The following is a 19,067-nucleotide window of genomic DNA, read 5'->3' as shown; positions in this document are numbered from 1 at the left end:
AATCAATTTTCCTTTTTTGTTTCTCATTCCACAATTCGTTTGAATTTTTGAATTAGATAATGCGATTTTAGTAATCAACATTATATTGGGAAAAAAAAAAAACATTATAAAATTAAAATCTTGAAAAATTAACTACTTTCTCCAAATACACTAACTGGCAAGAACTTCCCAAATCAGCTCAGGATCATACGACGGCATGCGGGAAAGCGAGCAGCCCTCAATTTCTAACACCGCCGGAAGTGGTGGCGCCACCGCGGAACACCACTCGTACGACACCGGCGATTTGTTTCCATTCAACAACTCATCGTCAGTAACGTTACTACCCCAACTTTCAGTGTTCATCGCTGAAGATGGCGATGAATCCGTCTTCTTCGTCTCACCTTCACTTCCAGTATAAACGTCGCTGCTGGAGTTACTGTTGCGTTCAAGAACCGATCTCTTGGCAGAATTTTGGGATTTTTTCGCCCTTTTCATTTTCTGGCAAATGGCCTGAATTTTGGCATCCACCGCATGCTTCACAGCCTTGATCCGAGCGGGGTCTCCAAGTCCTAGTCGAGCTGGGTCACGTAGGTTTGGGAAGTTGAGCCGGGCGTACTCTCCGCGGAGCTTGTACGCCGCCGTGTCGTAAGCGTACGCCGCCACCTCCGCGGTGTCGTAGGTGCCGAGCCAAACTCTCATCCTGTTCTGGGGAAGCCTGATTTCAGCCACCCATTTTCCCCACTGCCTCTGCCTCACCCCTCTGTAGAGCTTTTTCTTGGTGGGGCTGCTGAAATGGGTGAACGGGTAGCCCGATTCACGAATCCGGTTGGTCAAAGAAAACCCATAAGCCGAAGGAGTTGATCTGTTTTCTTCTGAGAATTTTTGCAGCAAATCTGTTTGTGTGGAGTACACAGAAGAGCCTGTCAAGTGCGTGAGTGCTGGGCTTGTTGGGGTGTTGGCTTGCTGGCAGTAGGAGAATATCGAATCCAAGGTGTTGGAATTACTGGTCAGAATTATTTGTGACAATGAAAAGCCAATTTTGGAAGCATTTTCTAGCGTGAAAGGGCTGTTCATTTCTTGGATACTAATCATTTTTCATGTAAAACTTCTCAGGAATTCTACACAGGGTACCTCTAAATCTCCCACCTTCCCTGACAAATTGAAGAAAAAACTACGCAGAAACAGCGGATTGAGTGAATTATGCGGAAAAAACTAGAATTATTAATATTTTTCCCTGGACCTGAGTGATCCCAGATAAAACAGAGGATCGGGCACAGATGAAATAAATATGGCAGTGATCGGGAAGAAATATCGCAGCTTTTTGAAGGACTTAATCGATTGAAATCTTGAAGAAGAAGAAGAAGAAGAGCAAATTTCTTGGATTTGTTTCTGTTTGGTGATTGATATGAGTGGATTTGTTGCTTCTTTGAAGGTTTGATATCTGCTTGCTTGTATTTATATCTGTAGCCGCACAGCAAGTTCACATTTTTGGGGCTTTTCTCATTTTTTATATTATTATAAATTATAATATAATAATTGTGGCAATTTAAATTATCCGATTAATATAATATTTCACAACATAATCCCCACGTATGTTAAAAAAAAGGTCACTTCACGATTATATATTTGTGTAATTTATTTAGAATTGGTATCTTGTGAGACGATCTCCCGAATCTTTATCTGTGAGGTGGATCAACCCTATCGATATTCACAATAAAAAGTAATATTCTTAGCATAAAAAGTAATATTTTTTCATTGATAACCTAAATAAGATATCCGTCTCACAAAATACGACTCGTGAGACTGTCTCACGCAAATTTTTGTCATTTATTTATGAATTTTTAAAATAAAAATATGATATTTAATATACTTAAGATTCTTTAGCTTTTTTATAATCACATTATAAACACGTATTTCTAAGCATAGTAAAAAAATTAAAAATCGAGGATCTCATATAAGAAACTTTTTGTTCACGAAAAGATTAAATATCTAAACATCTCGTAAATTTTGTAAATATTATCTGAGTTTATGAAGTAGGTAGGCAATACCTACTAAATAATAATTGTGAATTCTCATGTTAGAAAAAAAAAACTAATGAAAAATAAATATCGTTTTATTTCATCCTAATGTCCCATGATAGGATGGATGGCCAAGATTTTTCGATACATATGTATGACCCATTTGTTTTTGAAATTGTATGTGTGTCAAGATCTTACCCGTTGAAATGAAGTGAGAGTAGTGTCCACACAAGTACGATCTTATTAACCATATCCATAAATATCATAGAAAATAGTTTGAGTTCAAATTCGATTTTTTCTCCGCGTGGACCCAATATTGATCCTGTGCTTTCTAGAAGAAAATTGAAGAGCTACTTTATGTATTTATTATCTCAATCAATGCGGGAAATTGGGAACCCCATCTACTTGCTGATGATGGTGATGATTTTATTTTAAACCATATTTCACTCAATAAATAAGCAAAATTAGCTAATTTTTCATAGCTTTTCAATTATGATTATGGTAGATTAGATAATATAAGATTAGTGGGTTTGAATTAAATTAAATTGAATAATTGGTAATTAAGGGAAAAAAGCAAAAATTCATTTTGTATGTGAACTTCTTGAATAGTGATTTATGAATTTAATTTTAAATTATAGAATGGTGTAAGAAGAATGACAAAAACTTGTGTGAGACGGATCTTTTGTTTGGGTCATCCATGAAAAAATATTACTTTTTATGTTAAGAACATTACTTTTTATTGTGACTATTGGTAAGGTTGACCCGTCTTACAAATAAAAATTCATAAGACCGTCTCGCAAAAAGAATTCATGACTGGCATTGCTAATAACTGAATTAAAAAAATATATAGCATGGGACAAAGTCAACTGAATGCTTTTTGTGGTTGAGACTTCGAACGTTGTCACACTAATGCTAATAAATTAAAGGTGCCACGCGTTGTGCTTTGGTTGTAGATCATCCAACTACAAAATTTCCCTCGGATTTAGACCTTATCAACTTTGAATCCGTCAACTTGCTAATGTTTGCGATAGAATTGATTAGTCGGAAACTTGATTGAACTTTGACTCGAGTTTGATTTCCATAATTAGAAGTGAGATCAGATAGTTCGAGTTCAAGGATTGATATCTTTCATATTGGGATTGCATATTTTTCCGATGTATACAATTAGTGTGTCAACTTGATAATGTTTGTGATCGACTTGGATGGTAAATCGATCGAACCTCGACTTGAGTTTGATTTTAATAATTAGAAGTGATATCAAATAGTTTGAGTTTAAGGGTTGATACCTTTTCTTATTGGGATTGCATATTTTTCCTATGTATACATTTAGTGTGTATAAATATTGATTTTTGTAATTATAGAAGTTCTGAAAGTAATGGTTATATATTTCAACAAACACATACAAATTATGGCGGATGTTTCATACTGCATACATCACATATCAGCGGTGGGGTACTTTAGGAAACATACCAATACACTAAAAAGATAAAAAGTTGGTAAAACAATTAATTGAAACATTAGTTTGGTATTTATTTTTTTTAATAAAAAAAACACCAATATGAGTAAATGTGCGAACTTTATAAAAGAAAATCATTTTTTAAACTTTTACAAATACTTAATAATTATACGAGATACGATCTCCGCGAAAAATTAATTCTTTTTTCGATTACTACGTCATGAATAATGTAACTTCTAATCCTCCAAATCAAATCAACAAGTTCCAATTGATGGGATAAAACTTTGAGTAGGTCTCATGAATCTTAATCTGCGAGACGGGTCAATCATACCGATATTCACAATAAAAAGTAATACTCTTAGCATAAAAAGTAATACTTTTTCATGGATGACTCAAATAAGAGATATGTCACACAAAATACGATATGTGAGACCGTCTCATACAAGTTTTTGTCTAAACATTTTGTATAGAATTCATGAAAGGAAACAAAAATGGATTTTCATTTGCCTTGAGGAGCACAAATTGGAGTTGGGAACTATAATTGAGCAGCAATAAATGTGTAAAGGAGTTATTGAAATAAGATGGGCAGCTGTTTTTGAGGAATAGCTCGTGATGGGGTCCATCCTTTTCCCATTTTGTCTAAAAATGCTTCGGTGTATGCATGTGACACCATAACCTAACTCATCTCTAAAGTCAACTCCAAACCTATATGTCTCCTCACATTTTTATTTTATCTTTGATTAACGATATAATTCAAATTTTGCATATCTTATATGAGAACAAACATCGTGGTTCAAATGGTTTTTTCGACAAATATGTTACGATCATCTCATAATCTACTTTTAAACTCATGATAATCGATGTAAATAAGTTAATATGTCATGTTTGGATTGTTTTTTTAATTAGAAAAATTATCATACTTTTAAATTCATGATAATCGACTGTAAATAAGTTCACATATCATGTTTGGATTGTTTTCTTAAGTCGAAAAATTATTACAACCGACTTACAATTCAGATTTGTCGTATATTTTAGTTGAGGAAAAAGTCTGTTTTAATTAGATCTCAAATTTAAAATCATAGATAAAAGTTTAATTGAACTTCTTGATTAAAATCAAACTAATTTCTTTTAGATATAATAAGAATAAAAATGAACTCCAATCAGAATTGACAGGACAAAGTAGGGGTGTCAATCGAGTGGGTTGGGTCGGGTTTCGAGTCAACTCGCGAAAATTTTTTTATTTTTTTTTCAACCCGAACCCAACCTGAACCCGAAGCAACCCGAAAACCCCCAACCCGAACATGAATCCGTATAACCCGACTCAACCCGTCTAACCCGCATAACTCGAATTTTATTTATTTTTTAAAAAAAATTATTGAAAAAAATTCAAAAAAATAAAAAATAAATATAATATTTTAATTTAAACATATAATAACAAAATTTCCGATTTAAAGTTGAAAGTTTAATCGTAGAAAATTAAAAATATATTTACTAAATCAAATAAAAAATTGTTAAAAAAAATATGCAAAATAAATATTAAATGGTGAAAATTTATCATATAAATATACAATAAATTTTGTTCAAACATAACATATATAAAAATATAGGTAATATTTTCAAAAAAAAAGTTCGCGGGTCAACCCACGACTCAACCCGAAACCCACCTAACATGGCATTAACCCGAATCCACTCAATACGAACCCAACCCGAACCCGAAAAACCCCAACCCAAACCTGATTTTTTTCGTATTGGATCGTGTCGGATTAACGGATCGTGTCGTATTTTGACACCAATAGTACAAAGAACGTTATGGACACTTGACTGACGAGGTCCGTCAATTTGAAAGTGGTACTAACGTAATTACGTTGGAAATGGGGGTCGATAGAATAAGTCACATGCGAAAAGGCTTATTTTGGCCGCTTGTTAGACTTTTGCGTCTATCCCATGCTTCTGTGGTTCCCACGCACCTGTCACTGCCTAGCCCACCAACAGTCGGCGTGTTGTTTCATTGATTAAGCTGTTGCGTTCACGACGAAAGATTTCATCCTACCTTATGGAATACTGTTCTCATAAAAAGATCAAAAGTTCATATTTATACACACATACATGGAGTTCATCAATTTTTTTTAAAATCAATGGCCTAGATCCTCTGGAGACAGTGTCGAACCTTCCGTTCACTACGCTCGTCCCACTAAAATTTTCCAACGATGAAACTAGACTGGCTCTCAATGATCAACTATTGAAAATAAGGCTCGTAGCACTCATTTTGAAAGTCATTATGTAGAAAACAACAATAAATTTCAAAACATCATCAATCCATACTCGTACTTTAAATAAATGGAAGATTTTATCCTAATAAATTAGTGAAAAATTAAATAATAATAAAAAATAGTGAAAGGGAGTGCAAGGGGTAGCCCAAAAATACAGGCCCATTTAATTGATAAATGGTGTAGCCCAAACTAAAATGGTCCAGACTGTCATTATGCCAACCCAAGACCATATTATGGGCCATTTCTAATTTTTATGTCGTTTTTCCTTTTTCTTTTTTGTTCTAAAAATTGAATAATAATAATTGAACAATTTTATTGTCTGATTTATATCATCATAAAATAAAACCACAAAAACTCTTGATTCATCGTCCTCGTGTCAATTTCGTCCTCGTGTCAATTTTGTAAGATAAATATCCGATTCGATCTAAGATATGAAAAACTATAAATTTTTATATAAAAAATATTGCTTTTTATATCAATTTTATAAGGTAGATATCGACTGGATTTATTATATGAAAGACAAAAACGGTATCACATGTCGTATTTTGTGATATAGATATTTTATTTGGGTCATCCATGAAAAATATTATTTTTTATGCTAAGAATATTACTTTTTATTGTGAATACCAGTAGGGTTAACCCGTCTCACCGTCTCACAGATAAAGATTCGTGAGACCGTCTCACAAGACCTACCTAAATAAGACATCTGTCTCACAAAATATGACCCGTGAGACCGTCTCACGTAAGTTTTTACCAAATATTGATAATTATATATCTAATCAAACATCTCTCATAAAACAATTACGATTTTGAAGGAAAAAATAATAGAAATGGGGTCAGTACTTGATCTCCAAGCAAATATAGTCCCATATTCGCCTAAAAAAAAATTCGGACACAGATAGAAATCAAAGTCAGGAAAACCTTGGATCTGAGGACACAAGCAACAGTGATGGAGAGCAACCTCGTCAATTTGTGCATCGAGGCGGCCACTGAGAGTGCTGCCGCGGTAGATAAGTGGCGGAGGCAGCGGCGAACTCTGGAGCGCATGCCGTTTCAACTCGGAGAGGCTCTTCTTCACCGGCTCGTCCGCCGTCGCATACTGTTCCCTTCTCTGCTTGAGTATGTCTTCAAATTTTTGTAATTATGTGGGCTGGCACATTTCACGATTGCAGTTTGTTAGTCTTGAGCTCGGGTATGATTGTTATTCGTGTTGAGGTCACAAATAAATCTTGTAAAACGCAACTTACATAGTAGGAGTGCAGGCCAGAAGTTTGCCTGTATATATTTGTCATAAATTAGCTATGTAACCATATCCAGATTTCTGATAATAGATATATAGCTGTGGTATAGAAATAGATGCAAACCTATGCAATGGTTTAAAAGTAGATTGATCCTTGGCGTATGAATTAATTAGCATGCCATGTCCTTTTTCCAGCATCTAATCTGCTGTTGTGTCAAAATATATTAAAATTTGGAAGTGTAAGTATTTTACCTGTGAGCATTTCAGTTGGGGATGCAATATAGTTAGTATAAATACGTGAGATGTTCTGTAATAACTGATTTGATGCTACATTTGAAATCATTGCTTTACTGTTCGTATGTTTATGGACTGGATGGCTTTCTTGGTTCGGTTGTATGTTGGGTTTATAAGCTTGGATATGTTTTTCCACCTCCAGAGTTTTCAAATACAGTGTAGCAGAAATTGATTTGAGAGGCGAGAACCGTGTAGATGCAGAATGGATGGCATACTTGGGAGCGTTTCAGTACTTGTCTTCTCTGTTTCTCGCAGATTGCCATAAAATCAATAATTCAGCGCTTTGGTGTATAACAGGTTTACAATTGATTCATTGTTGGTACTATATTTGCCACCTTATAAATATCTTTATTTTTTTAGTAGACATCGAGCATTGATTACATGATTTACCTGCGGTCAGATTTATGTGAGAGCTGAACTGAGTGATTGCGGTTACAGATGTAGAGGTTTTATGTGTTTTGGGTTTTCACAATTGCTCGATTCCTTCAATTCAGGGATGATTAGTTTAAAGGAGGTGGACCTTTCAAGATGCTCCAAGATAACCGACGCTGGTGTTAAGCATCTTCTGTCGATTCCAGCCCTTGAGAAGCTGAGCATTTCTGAAACAGGTGTTACCTCAGATGGAGTTGCACTTCTTGCTTCACTAACCAGTTTGTTAGTTTTGGACCTAGGCGGGTTACCTGTCACAGATTCAGCTCTGGGTTCTCTTCAGGTAGAAAATTTTCTCTCTCCTCTTTCCACCCTGCCCCCACCAGCTTGCTGCTACTAATGGATATTGGTATTGTTATGGGCTTTTAACCCATTCCTTTGCTAATGGATCTGAACTTACTTTTGGTGCATCTGTGGTGTGATGGTACTGTGAGTCTTTCATGCAGCAAACGTAAACTGGACATACTTGTTATTCAGATGTACTACTCTGTTGTTTATACTCAAAGTTTTCTTTGTTTTAATATTTTTTTCTGTCCAATGTGTAAGTTGGTCCCGTCTAATTTAAATAATCAACAATTTTTTTAGGTTCTCACAAAATTGGAACACCTAGACCTTTGGGGGAGTGAAGTGTCTAATGAAGGAGTTATTCATCTCAAGCATCTCCCTAAGTTGAAAATTTTAAATCTAGCTTGGACTGGTGTGACAGAGTTGCCTGATTTGTCATCTCTTGCATGCCTGAACATGAGTAACTGCACCATACTTTCTCTATTTGAAGGGATTCGTCATAAAGCTCAGTTGGAGAAACTCATAATGCATGGGGCTAAAATTACAGATGCTTACGAAGTTTTCCAGTATGTTGAAACTAATACGCTTAGTTTCTTGGATATATCCAACTGTTCCCTCGATTCATTCTGCTTTTTATCTTCTATGGAAGCAATGGCCCATTTGAATCTTGGTGATAGCTCACTGATTGACAATTCAGTTGAACACATAGCATATATAGGAGCTAATTTAAGATACTTGAATCTTTGCAATACAAGAATAAGTTCTGAGGGCGTTGGAGCATTAGCTGGACTTGTTCCTATTCTTGAAACTATACTGTTGGCCGGCACACTCGTTGATGATACAGCTGTCCTGTATATTAGCATGATGCCATCACTCAAAGTTATCGACCTAAGCAGGACAAATGTGAAAGGAGGTAGACTTGTGTTCAGAAAACATTACGTTCCTTTCATTTTCAAGTCATCTTTTGTTGTTTACAATGTGGGACCGAATGAAGCTAATTTTTCGGTCTGCTGCAACAGGTCTGATTCACCACAACGATAATGTTCCTGACGAGGTCCCTTCATTTTCCGCTCTGCAAAATCTCAGTCATCTGGAAAAACTAGACTTGGAGGAAATACAAATTAAGGATGCAGCATTGTGCCCTCTTTCTAGGTTCGGTAGATTGAGCTATTTGTCTCTAAGAACTGATTCTCTTACAGATGCATGTCTTTACCTTGCTTCTTGTGTTCCAAAACTGATTCAGTTCAGTGTTCGTGATGCTTTGCTTACCAATGCCGGGATCGATTTATTTGTTCCTCCCCCAAAACTAGAGGTCCTTGATCTCAGGGGTTGTTGGTTGTTGACAAAAGATTGTCTTTTATCTTTCTGTCAAAAGCACCCTCAGATTAAAGTGAGTCACGAGCTTGTGACGACACTTGACAAGGGGAATTCCCTTTATTTATCTCCTCCACGAGATATTATGAGCTCACAACCCAAGCGAAAGCAGGAAAAGTTGTCAATGCCAATCATTAAACCTGATGAGATTTTTCTAGGTATGTTTCTGAAATTTATCTCGACCATTGGTGTTTATGAAAATCTCGTAACCATTTATAATTGTTGCCTCAGCAGATCAAAGATTGAAATATAGCAAAGATGATTTACTCTCTATGCGATTTTCATCTGCGTCAGCTTCAACTTCAACTGCCAATCCTCAAGGTAATTCGATCTGACACTTCAAACATTGGGGTGTAACTTTTTTGCTGTGTTAAGAGTAATTGAAGTTGATTGTGAGAATAGTTATTAAACAATTACTCTAATATATTATTGTACATTATAAAATAAGATAGAAACAATTCCTTTGCATTTGGACAGTATAGTTCAGTATCCTCTTCTTTTGGCATCAAAAGCTTCAATTTAATTCCACCAATTTTCTCCACGATTTTTTCCTTTCTCATGTCTTCAAGCAACGGTTTAGCATTGTGGAACCAAGATTTCAGTGTAGAAAGGGTAAAACTAAAACTATATATTTATTTATTTTAAGAAAAAAATATGGATAGAGAATATAATATTTCGTTATTATATATAAGACATAAAAATCCACGTACAAAATATTAAATTGCGCGGCGTAATGATATATTTTATCCCATCCAAAATAAAGAAGAATTAAATATTGGCACCATGGACATTCGTCAATAAGTAATCAACACAGAATTTGTTCCTTAATTGCACGGTTTTGAGTCCTTGGAATCTTGAAGACTCGAAAAATTAACGTTTATTATTTTGGTTGATCGAGTTTTGACATATGGAGAAGCGCATTAAAAAAAATTTAAGTAGATTTTTTGTGAGACGGTCTCACAAATTTTTATCTGTAAGACGGGTTAACCCTACTGATAATTCACAATAAAAAGTAATATTTTTTATCATAAAAAGTAATTTTTTTCATTGATGATCCAAATAAGAGATCTGTTTCACACAAATTTTTGCCATAAAATTGGTGGTGGTGGAAAAAATAATGTTCTACAATATTATGTTAGATTTTTTATAATTTTTTTTTATTGGAGGTTGGTTTGTGTGATTGATAACATAATTAATTTTAAAGTCTAATTATTGTAAAACTCGAAACAAACGTAGAATGAGACTGAATATCATCAATTGCACAAATCGGTGTCTAAAGATTTTTGAAAATGTAACATTCCTCGCCTCGTCCTCCCTAGAGATACTACCAAAACCCAAATACTTTGAAGTCGAAGGTTCTGCAAGCAAGCTTGTATTCATGTATTCTTTTCAATTTCATATAATCAAAAAATAATTATTTAATCACTTAGCGGATCAATTTGAAGGCCCTCTCCCAACTTCTTGAATTGCCCATTACCCCTGGTAGTAGTAGTAGCTCAGGGAATTATAAGCGACACTCCCTTTGAAATTTGAATACAATAGTGATTTTCAAGATAAAAATATCTAATTTAAAATTTTCTTCTTCAATCGACTTTTTCAAGTGATTTTACCAATCACAAGCAGAAACAATTTATACTTAAGGCACGATAACTAAGAACTCTCTTTATAATTTTCAAAAAACGAAAGTGTATTCACTAAAAACATCTTTAAAATTACTATTTTAAAGCTTCCCATAACTTCAAACTCAGATCAACTTCGATTCAACATTTTAGAATGATTTAAAATTAAATAATTTTTTTAAAAAAAGATCAAGTGGGGTTACCTGTTACACTCATAATGGCCTTTTGTGTAAATTTCCTAGGTAATTTTTTTTAAACACAATTTTAGTTCTTAAGAAATAACCTAACATTCAAGTGAGTTACAATTCAATACAAGTTGTGAACGTTATTGAATTATTAACTTTAGCTTTTTTTTTTTACCACATTTCAAATATAAAATAAAATACAAACAGCCTTACATTTTTCATTTTTGCCCTCTAATGGCACCGACCATTAGTTGGCGATGATAATAGTCGCTTGAATTTTGATAAAGAAAATATTTTGTAACTGAAGGGTACAGAGGGGTTAGCAAAGATTTTTGGAAATGGGAAAAAACAGATTGCCATTTAGAAACTCAGAAATATAAATCGTCTCAATGTGTACTACTTTCAGGAGAATGATGTATCCGACTTAAAATTATTGACTTGGACACAACTAACTCTGGCATCATCACCTCTGAACACACATCAGTTAGAATTGTACCATAACTAGTAACACCAGACTTTACGTCCTCAATGTTACCATCATTTTTCACCTCAGCAGGTAAAGAAGCATGGAACCCTTCGATGCTTTCCACAGACAAAGGTCCCTCCTCAATGATCTGATCCTTCAGCAGTAATTTTGAGGCTAAATACACCATCATGTTATCATGTTCTTTGGTAGAAATTGGCTCTTTGGATTTTACAATTGTGCTGGCCGGTGGTAGATCAAGATTTTGATGGGCAGATACAGTATAACCATCAGCATCTGATGAAGTATTTGGAGGAGTAAACTCCACATTCACATGCGAAAGTGCGTATTTTCCATCTTGCATGTCACTGGTACTAGAAGGCTTCTCAGTTTTATTGTCTTCTATGTTAAGATCCTCGTGATCAGACTTCGTAAAAGGTAGGTTGGCACTTGTAAATTTCTCCCCATTTATAACTTTGTCAAAGCTACCTTTTTGGCTCTCATAAAGGGTTATTGCTTTCTGCAATCACAATTGAATCGAAACCAGGAAAAAAATCAATACATGCATAACGATGGGTACTTGAAAATTGGCATTTCAATAGAAACAGACAAGAACATGCAAAGCCCTAGAGGGTTCCTTGCCAAATAAATAAACCCATGCATATGTAATAAAACCAAACAGATTCTACCAGAAAGGTCTCTTTTTTCTAGGTCTTCTAGCTGCTGCCTATACATCTCAACACAGAAGGTGAAAGGGATCGATCATGGATTAATAGGATAATTTACACACAGATGAATTATCTATTTTGCTCATCAGAAAAACTGCAGTATCAGCAAAATATCACAAATAAATTCACGGACACTAATGCCGACAAAACAATAATTTCATTGTACGATGATAAATTGATGTAAGAAAATCTCACTCTACAATGGGCATCGAAATTTAAATGAATTGTAAGTCACTGTATTCTGTATTGTGAATATGCTTATAAAATATTCCTTTAAACACAAAAACACATCATTCTTCAACATCATCAAATACCTGGAAAACAGAATCATCCACAGTTTCAGATAGGGGAGACCTTAAAATTTGGTGAGGTGCTACTTTAGCTTCTATGGCCTCCTGTCATAAAAAAATGAAAATAATTAAAAAAACAATTATTTTTATAATATGAGTAGAACAATATGATGAAATACATATGGAAGTGTCCTTTACCTCGATGAATAATATCTTTAAATCATCTATATCAGAAACTATGCTCTGATCCATATAAATAAAATCTCTGCACTGATTGAATAACTCAGGTTCAGTAAGATCAGCAGAAATATCAAGCTTGGAAAGGTAAACCAGGCAAAAAGGTACATCATCCTTCTCTGAGATTTTAGCTAAACTACTAGTATCCTTGAGGTTATTAATGGGAGCATCCGCAGAATTAATTTCGGATTCATAAGTGGATTGGTTAACATCATTGATTGCTGCCTGCTCATCAGGAAAAATTTGTTCATTTTGAGTTGGCTGAATAGATTGACAAGCCAATGCTTCATCTGTATTCAGTGAAAAGTCATTCTCTTGGTCATATGATTGCATCTCCAAGCACGCAGTGTTACTTGGCCCCTTCCATAAATCTCCAGTATCCCAGCCATGACCACCAGGCAGGCTTCTAGAATGGTCCCACCCTGGCCTACCGCATCTGTGAGCCTCATCCCGATAGACAGCATGACTTGCATCCCAAGAATGCAATGGATTACACGAATCATCAACAGGATTGTGCCATCCCATTGGGCGAACAGGGACTGAAAATCTGTCATTGTCGGAAATGTGATAAGGAGCAGGATGGTTTGAATCCACGGGTGGTCTGATGCTAAACATCGCTGGAGCTGGAAATGGCTGCATTACTGAATGAAAACTGACAGGGGGCGGAGGATGTGGGAAAGACATGAAACCATTTGGAACAGTAGACGGCCAGCTTGGAACGCCTCTCCAAGGATTTCCTTTAATTCTTCCCAGATTAGGATCGCCGCCGCCGCTCCTCCTATGACGGTTGTTCGACTTAAATCTATTTTCATCTTCAATCGAGCCTGACATTAAAGGCCTATCCACCCCTCTTCTCAGGGGAGGAAGAGGTGGAAACGACTTAGAACCTCCAGATAAATGGTTATTTCGTGTAAAAGAGGAAGACATGGATATAGTATCAGATTCAGCTTGTGAATGTTCATCTCTAGGAAGCACATTCATGGCCAACTCACGATGTTCCCTACCTTCCTTCCCAGTGTGGTCCTTCATATCTCGAGAGCCACTACTCCTCTGCATCAATTCTTCAATATCAATATTTCGTCTTACATCAGACCTATTAAACTGTCTCCTATCAGTATTTGAGGATGGAGATTTATCCGGTCGTTTCAATGGTGATGAACGAGTGTCTGATTTTAAACGTCTTTCAGCAGATGACTCTCTCAAATGGCCATCTTCTTTCTGGCCAAGTTTCTCCAGTGACCAAGATGAGGTCTTTTCAGATCCTCCCAGAGCATAATCTCTACCAGAAGTCATATTGTGCCAAAGTCTTTCTTCATCACTATATTCCCTATGCTTGTATTCATCCTGCTTGATGAGCCTGGACAAAAGCCAAAGGAAGTGCATACGCATGTTTGATCAGAACAACAAACAGAACAACAAACTATACACTAAATTATTGTTATTAATTAAATGCATATGCTACAACAGAACATGAAAATATAAGCAATAGCAAAGTCGATACCAAAAATTATCTTTTACAAAACAAAAAGTTGCATCACAACTGGCTCACTGGAGTTCAACATAAAGGTGTCAATGAAGATGGAAATTAACCTTCACTTATGCTCCAGTCAAAATTCACAAGGATATGATACCACCAGAATTAACACACTCCACTGAACCAACTCCACACCCAAAAACATACTCTCACACACAGAGAGAGTGAGAGCACAAAAATTGTTCCTCCTTCCATTTGAAATTGCACGTAATCGTTGGACAACAAAAGAAACACTAGAATATGGACTTTTAAAAAGTTGGCAGAAATTAAAGCATCAGGTGAGAAGAACCCATGGAATCCTCCAATATACTCTTCACAAAATAATTGACTTATTTGTTATGGAATCTGCTTTCCATTCAATTTCATCAAGCAACTCCAAAAATTTGAGTTTTTTTCTTCATGCACCCGACCTCTTTGTAAATGGCTAAACTTTCATACAACTAATAATTTATCCCCTTCAGAATAACAAAAAATAAATAGTTTCCACTAGGATCACAACCATTTCTGAGTTTCGCATCAGTGTGCTAGTCGAAGTTAGTCAAAATAACCTTTGGATTGATGTTACTAGACATTAATGATTACCTATAGTTATCCCTTGGAGTAAGAGAACTTGAGCTGGGTGACCTACCCCTTCTGCTATGGCTTAAGTTAAGTTCAATTTCAGCATTCCTTGACGTAGATCGCCCTCTGTCAGGTACTGAGTCCATTCCTGCTTCGCTTCCACTTCTCTTTTCCGAATCAAATCTGTGATTCTTGGTACTTCGGGACCTAACATCACGATTATCCTGTTTTTCAGTAGTTCTTCTCCTACCTTGATCATCTATATACCTAACTGTTCTATCATCATGCATTGGACTATCATCATGTGTGCTTGAATGTTTAGAATGATGATCAGCAGCACAAACACCGTCATTTGAATGCCTAGGGTCAGATTTGTCGCCAGAACAGTACCTTGTCGCAAGTTCTTCACCATACTTTGCTTCTCTTGGTATCTTCTCCCTGTCAAAATCATCCACATGCTTACCATCCTTATACCGACTCTTTCTTTCGAAATCTTCTCGATGTTTTTCTTCCTTGGTAATATTATCTTTATGGCTATCTTCTCTATAATCATTTTCCCGGTGTCTATCATCTCTATCCCCATTTTCATAATGCCTAACAACCCCATGTCGACCATTTTTTCCTCCATCATCACAATATCGATTATCCACACGCCTGCTTTCCCTTTCACTGTCTTCACGGTGCCTATAATCCCTGCGTCGATCAGCACCGTGCCAATATTTATCATCCTTCCCCTTGGTATCTTTCTCTCCATCTTCACGATGCTTTTCATCTTTATGTCTATTGTCTCTATCACCATCTCCACGATGTCTATCTTCTCTACGCTTGGCATCTTTCTTAACATCTTCTTTATGCTTGCCATCTCGATGTTTATTATCGTTCTTCATTTCTTCATGGTACTTCTCATCCCTTTGCCCATAATTTTTGTGGTCATCTTCGTGATATTTATCTACATAAATTCTATCCTTGGGCTTATCGTCTTTGTATTTCACATCTTTGGCATGGTCACTTCTTGAGGACAATCCTCTTTCATCACCTTCTTTAAAATCATCATGATGTTTACCTCTATCGCTGGAGCTTTCTCTTCTCCGACATAACCTTTTATCAACTTCCTTCTCTAACTCAGGATTTTGTAACTCTAGTTTTACAGGAAAATCTGCAGAAAGAAATTAAATTTTCAGTTTAGAAATACTTAGTACTCCTTCTCAGGGTTGGCACACCATTCCAGAAAATAATGGCACGTTGTAGATCAACTAATCTTCTAAATTGATGGACTATTAAATAGTAAAAAAAAACCTATATTCCTCAAATTATGAAATTAAAGTTATCCTACTTTTATTAATAATATTGAATAATAACTCCACTAGAACTTATGAAGTATCAACACAGCAATACAAGCCTTTAGGTTGTTTAGTTGCTTCACAAACACCACAAACATAAAAGCATTCTGAGAGAGAAAAATCTTTTGTTTAATACATCATGCAGAGAAAGAGAAATTGTACAAAAAAACAGAAGAAGAGGGAAAACAAAGCGTTTCAATGGACGGAAAAGATCCATCAATAGATAAAATAAAAATATTCCTACTACAATGCAATCAAATCATAACTAAATCTAAAAGTCCCTTTTACACACCGCGTGCCAAATTTATTCCAAACATTAGTAAGATGTGTGGAAGGATGCTAGGAATATTGTAAAGAATCTCTTTTGTCAAACCAGATATCTTCTCTTGCTTCCAGTTTATTGATTATAAAAGTTCCTCGAATTTCTTCTTATGTCAATTATCTGACTCCACGGGATTAGTCCGGTTTGGTTTAGAAATGAATTAAAATGAGGAAATCAAATGAAACTATGATATGCCACATAAAGTGCTCTAAGTGTTCAGCTAGAATCAACAGCAAAACAAGACAACATCTAAACAATTTCACTATGAGTACTCCCTCCAACTTCCACCTCATTCCAAACCAGTATAAAGTCCTATGAAATGTCATCTTCTGTAAGCACCCGGATAACTCTTACCACCAATAACTCAAAATGAAGGCCATAAGTGATTGTGTAGACAGGTGCAATGCTCATTAGATAAAAGTTTCTTACTTGAACGGTGGTTCAATTGCAAACATCAGTGGCTGATGCAAAAAAGAACTTTAAAATCAAATAAACAAAAATCCTCGAGTGAACCAGAATTTGTTTTAACCGCCAGAACTACTCGACTGCACACAGAAATAAGTAAGAAACAAAGAGAAGTTGTCAATCACATGTTCATTCCACAACTCAAAGTCGCCTAACCTGAGTTTTCTCGTACCACGTTTAACCTTTCTCTCCACACCAAGATCCCCTGACTGTTGTAATTCCTGCTTATTTCCAACATCCATATCCACTAAATTTGTCTTAGCATCCCCACGCTTGCTAACCTGGACTAAATTCTTCTCCTTCTCCTTATCTGCCCTGCGATCCTTGCCCTTGTATTCCTTCCCTTCTTTCTGACCAGAATAATCCCTCTCAGAGTTCCTCTTAGCCTCTCCTTTACTCCTACTGTCCTCTTTCACTACCACAACTGCTGAACTTTCCATCTCTCCAGCACTTCCACTTTCATATCTTTTCTCCTTATTCTTCCACTCCATTTTGGAACTTTCCCCTTTGTTGCCCACTTCCTTCAATTTAGACTCGCTTTTAGAGTTGTCCCCTTTGATTTTTTCCTTCTCCACGATCCTGTCACTATTGCCTCTTTCTTCCCCACCTCCATTCCACCTGTCTCCAGCATCGCCAATGTCGGTTTTCTCTTTCCGCCGTTTTGATGAAAAGCATTCCTCGGAGGCCTCGCCATTCCCACAACCATTCGGATCTTTACCTTCCTTGCCTTCCCGCGCCTGGGATGAAATTTTGCGCTTCTCACCAGTAGCTGAATCGCGAGAAGCATTCGCCAGGTTCTCATCCCTACTACCTTTAACCTTCGTCCTTACATCCTCTTCGGAGTCTGGATGATCCTTTGAACTGTGTTTGCTCTGCTTATGTGATCTGTGCCTCGAACTCCTGGGCATGGCTGTAACTTCACTTCGCCTCTAACAAACTCCAAGCTCTAAAATTCCCACAAATGCGCCACCCAACAACAAAATCAACCAAAACTTTACTTCAAAGTAACTTCAATGACCGCAAAAGAAGGAAAGCGAACAACTACAATAATGCAAAGTAATGCACCGCAGATTAATATAAAAACAGAAACCCTAATTCCAGCAGTTTCCGAACGAAACTTCCCACTTATCAAATCAAGAAACCGCCTTTAATTCCCCGTTGAAAATATAAAACCTGGGCCGTTAAGACACAGCCGTCCACAGTCCGAGACTTTGACCCATTGATTGCGGCGGAACAGAAATATCTAAATACACAATGAACGAAAATGTATTCCATCAACGAGAAAAATCATACCGATTCCAAGATATGCGGGGAGGAAGAACAAAATCGGGAGATTTAGAGAGAGGTCGGAGGCGAAGGCAGCCAAAACAAAATGGCGAGCATTTGGTATCGTATCGTGGATAGCAGCTAGTCAGACGAAACGAGTTGACCTCCGGAGATGCGTAATATTTTCATTTGACATGTTTTTTCTATGCGTAAATTAGTTCATCGACGGGACGTGGTCATAATATCATAAATTAGTTATTTTAAGTGTATTAGATTTAATGATATAATGTAGATATTTATAAAAAAATAATTTAAATAATTTTTTTCAAAAAAAAATTATATGAGACGGTTTCACGTATCATTACCTATTTTATAAAATAAATTGTTAGACCCCGTCACAAAAAACCTGCTCAAACAACAATAAAGCCATGTGCGCCAATACAAAGACATCTCTCCTATAAATTTTAAAAAAATATAGTATATTATTATCCAAAAAGTCATTATAAAATACTGTCATTCATTACCTCTAAATTTTTAATAAAATAAAATTACAATTGTACTTTTGTTTTTTTTTTTAAAGCAACTTTATCAATTTATCCAAATTCAAAATAAAGAATTTTGTTTCAATCTTATGCAAATTCAAACGACAATATGTATCATGATCTAAAAATGCATTATAAAAAATATAAGCTTTAAATATAACTAAAATGAT

The 19,067-nt window shown here is 35.8% G+C and overlaps 3 protein-coding genes across 3 annotated transcripts; 1 reads left to right on the top strand and 2 right to left on the bottom strand.

Annotated features, from left to right (window-relative positions):
- Positions 1 to 54: 54 nt before the first annotated feature.
- On the bottom strand, positions 55 to 1,426 carry LOC142533567 (ethylene-responsive transcription factor ERF061-like). The gene has a single exon (XM_075640389.1). It carries the CDS (start codon positions 1,069 to 1,071, stop codon positions 151 to 153), a length of 921 nt encoding a protein of 306 aa, XP_075496504.1. The 5' UTR covers positions 1,072 to 1,426; the 3' UTR covers positions 55 to 150.
- Positions 1,427 to 6,545: 5,119 nt separating this feature from the next.
- On the top strand, positions 6,546 to 9,846 carry LOC142533549 (uncharacterized). The gene is made up of 6 exons (XM_075640364.1): positions 6,546 to 6,842; positions 7,400 to 7,554; positions 7,752 to 7,969; positions 8,272 to 8,884; positions 8,991 to 9,503; positions 9,580 to 9,846. The coding sequence occupies exons 1-6, from the start codon at positions 6,673 to 6,675 to the stop codon at positions 9,678 to 9,680; spliced, it is 1,770 nt and encodes a 589-aa protein (XP_075496479.1). The 5' UTR covers positions 6,546 to 6,672; the 3' UTR covers positions 9,681 to 9,846.
- A 1,678-nt stretch (positions 9,847 to 11,524) lies between these two features.
- LOC142533662 (uncharacterized) lies at positions 11,525 to 17,547 on the bottom strand. Its single transcript, XM_075640504.1, has 5 exons — positions 17,246 to 17,547; positions 14,984 to 16,118; positions 12,829 to 14,224; positions 12,655 to 12,735; positions 11,525 to 12,132 (listed from the first exon to the last, which is right to left on the bottom strand). The coding sequence occupies exons 1-5, from the start codon at positions 17,325 to 17,327 to the stop codon at positions 11,536 to 11,538; spliced, it is 3,291 nt and encodes a 1,096-aa protein (XP_075496619.1). The 5' UTR covers positions 17,328 to 17,547; the 3' UTR covers positions 11,525 to 11,535.
- Between the last annotated feature and the right edge of the window lie 1,520 nt (positions 17,548 to 19,067).

Source organism: Primulina tabacum, chromosome 18, assembly GCF_025594145.1.
Source record: "Primulina tabacum isolate GXHZ01 chromosome 18, ASM2559414v2, whole genome shotgun sequence".
NCBI lineage: Eukaryota > Viridiplantae > Streptophyta > Magnoliopsida > Lamiales > Gesneriaceae > Primulina > Primulina tabacum.
Note: the sequence above shows the minus strand (reverse complement) of the source record. Positions and strands in the feature narration are given on the sequence as shown.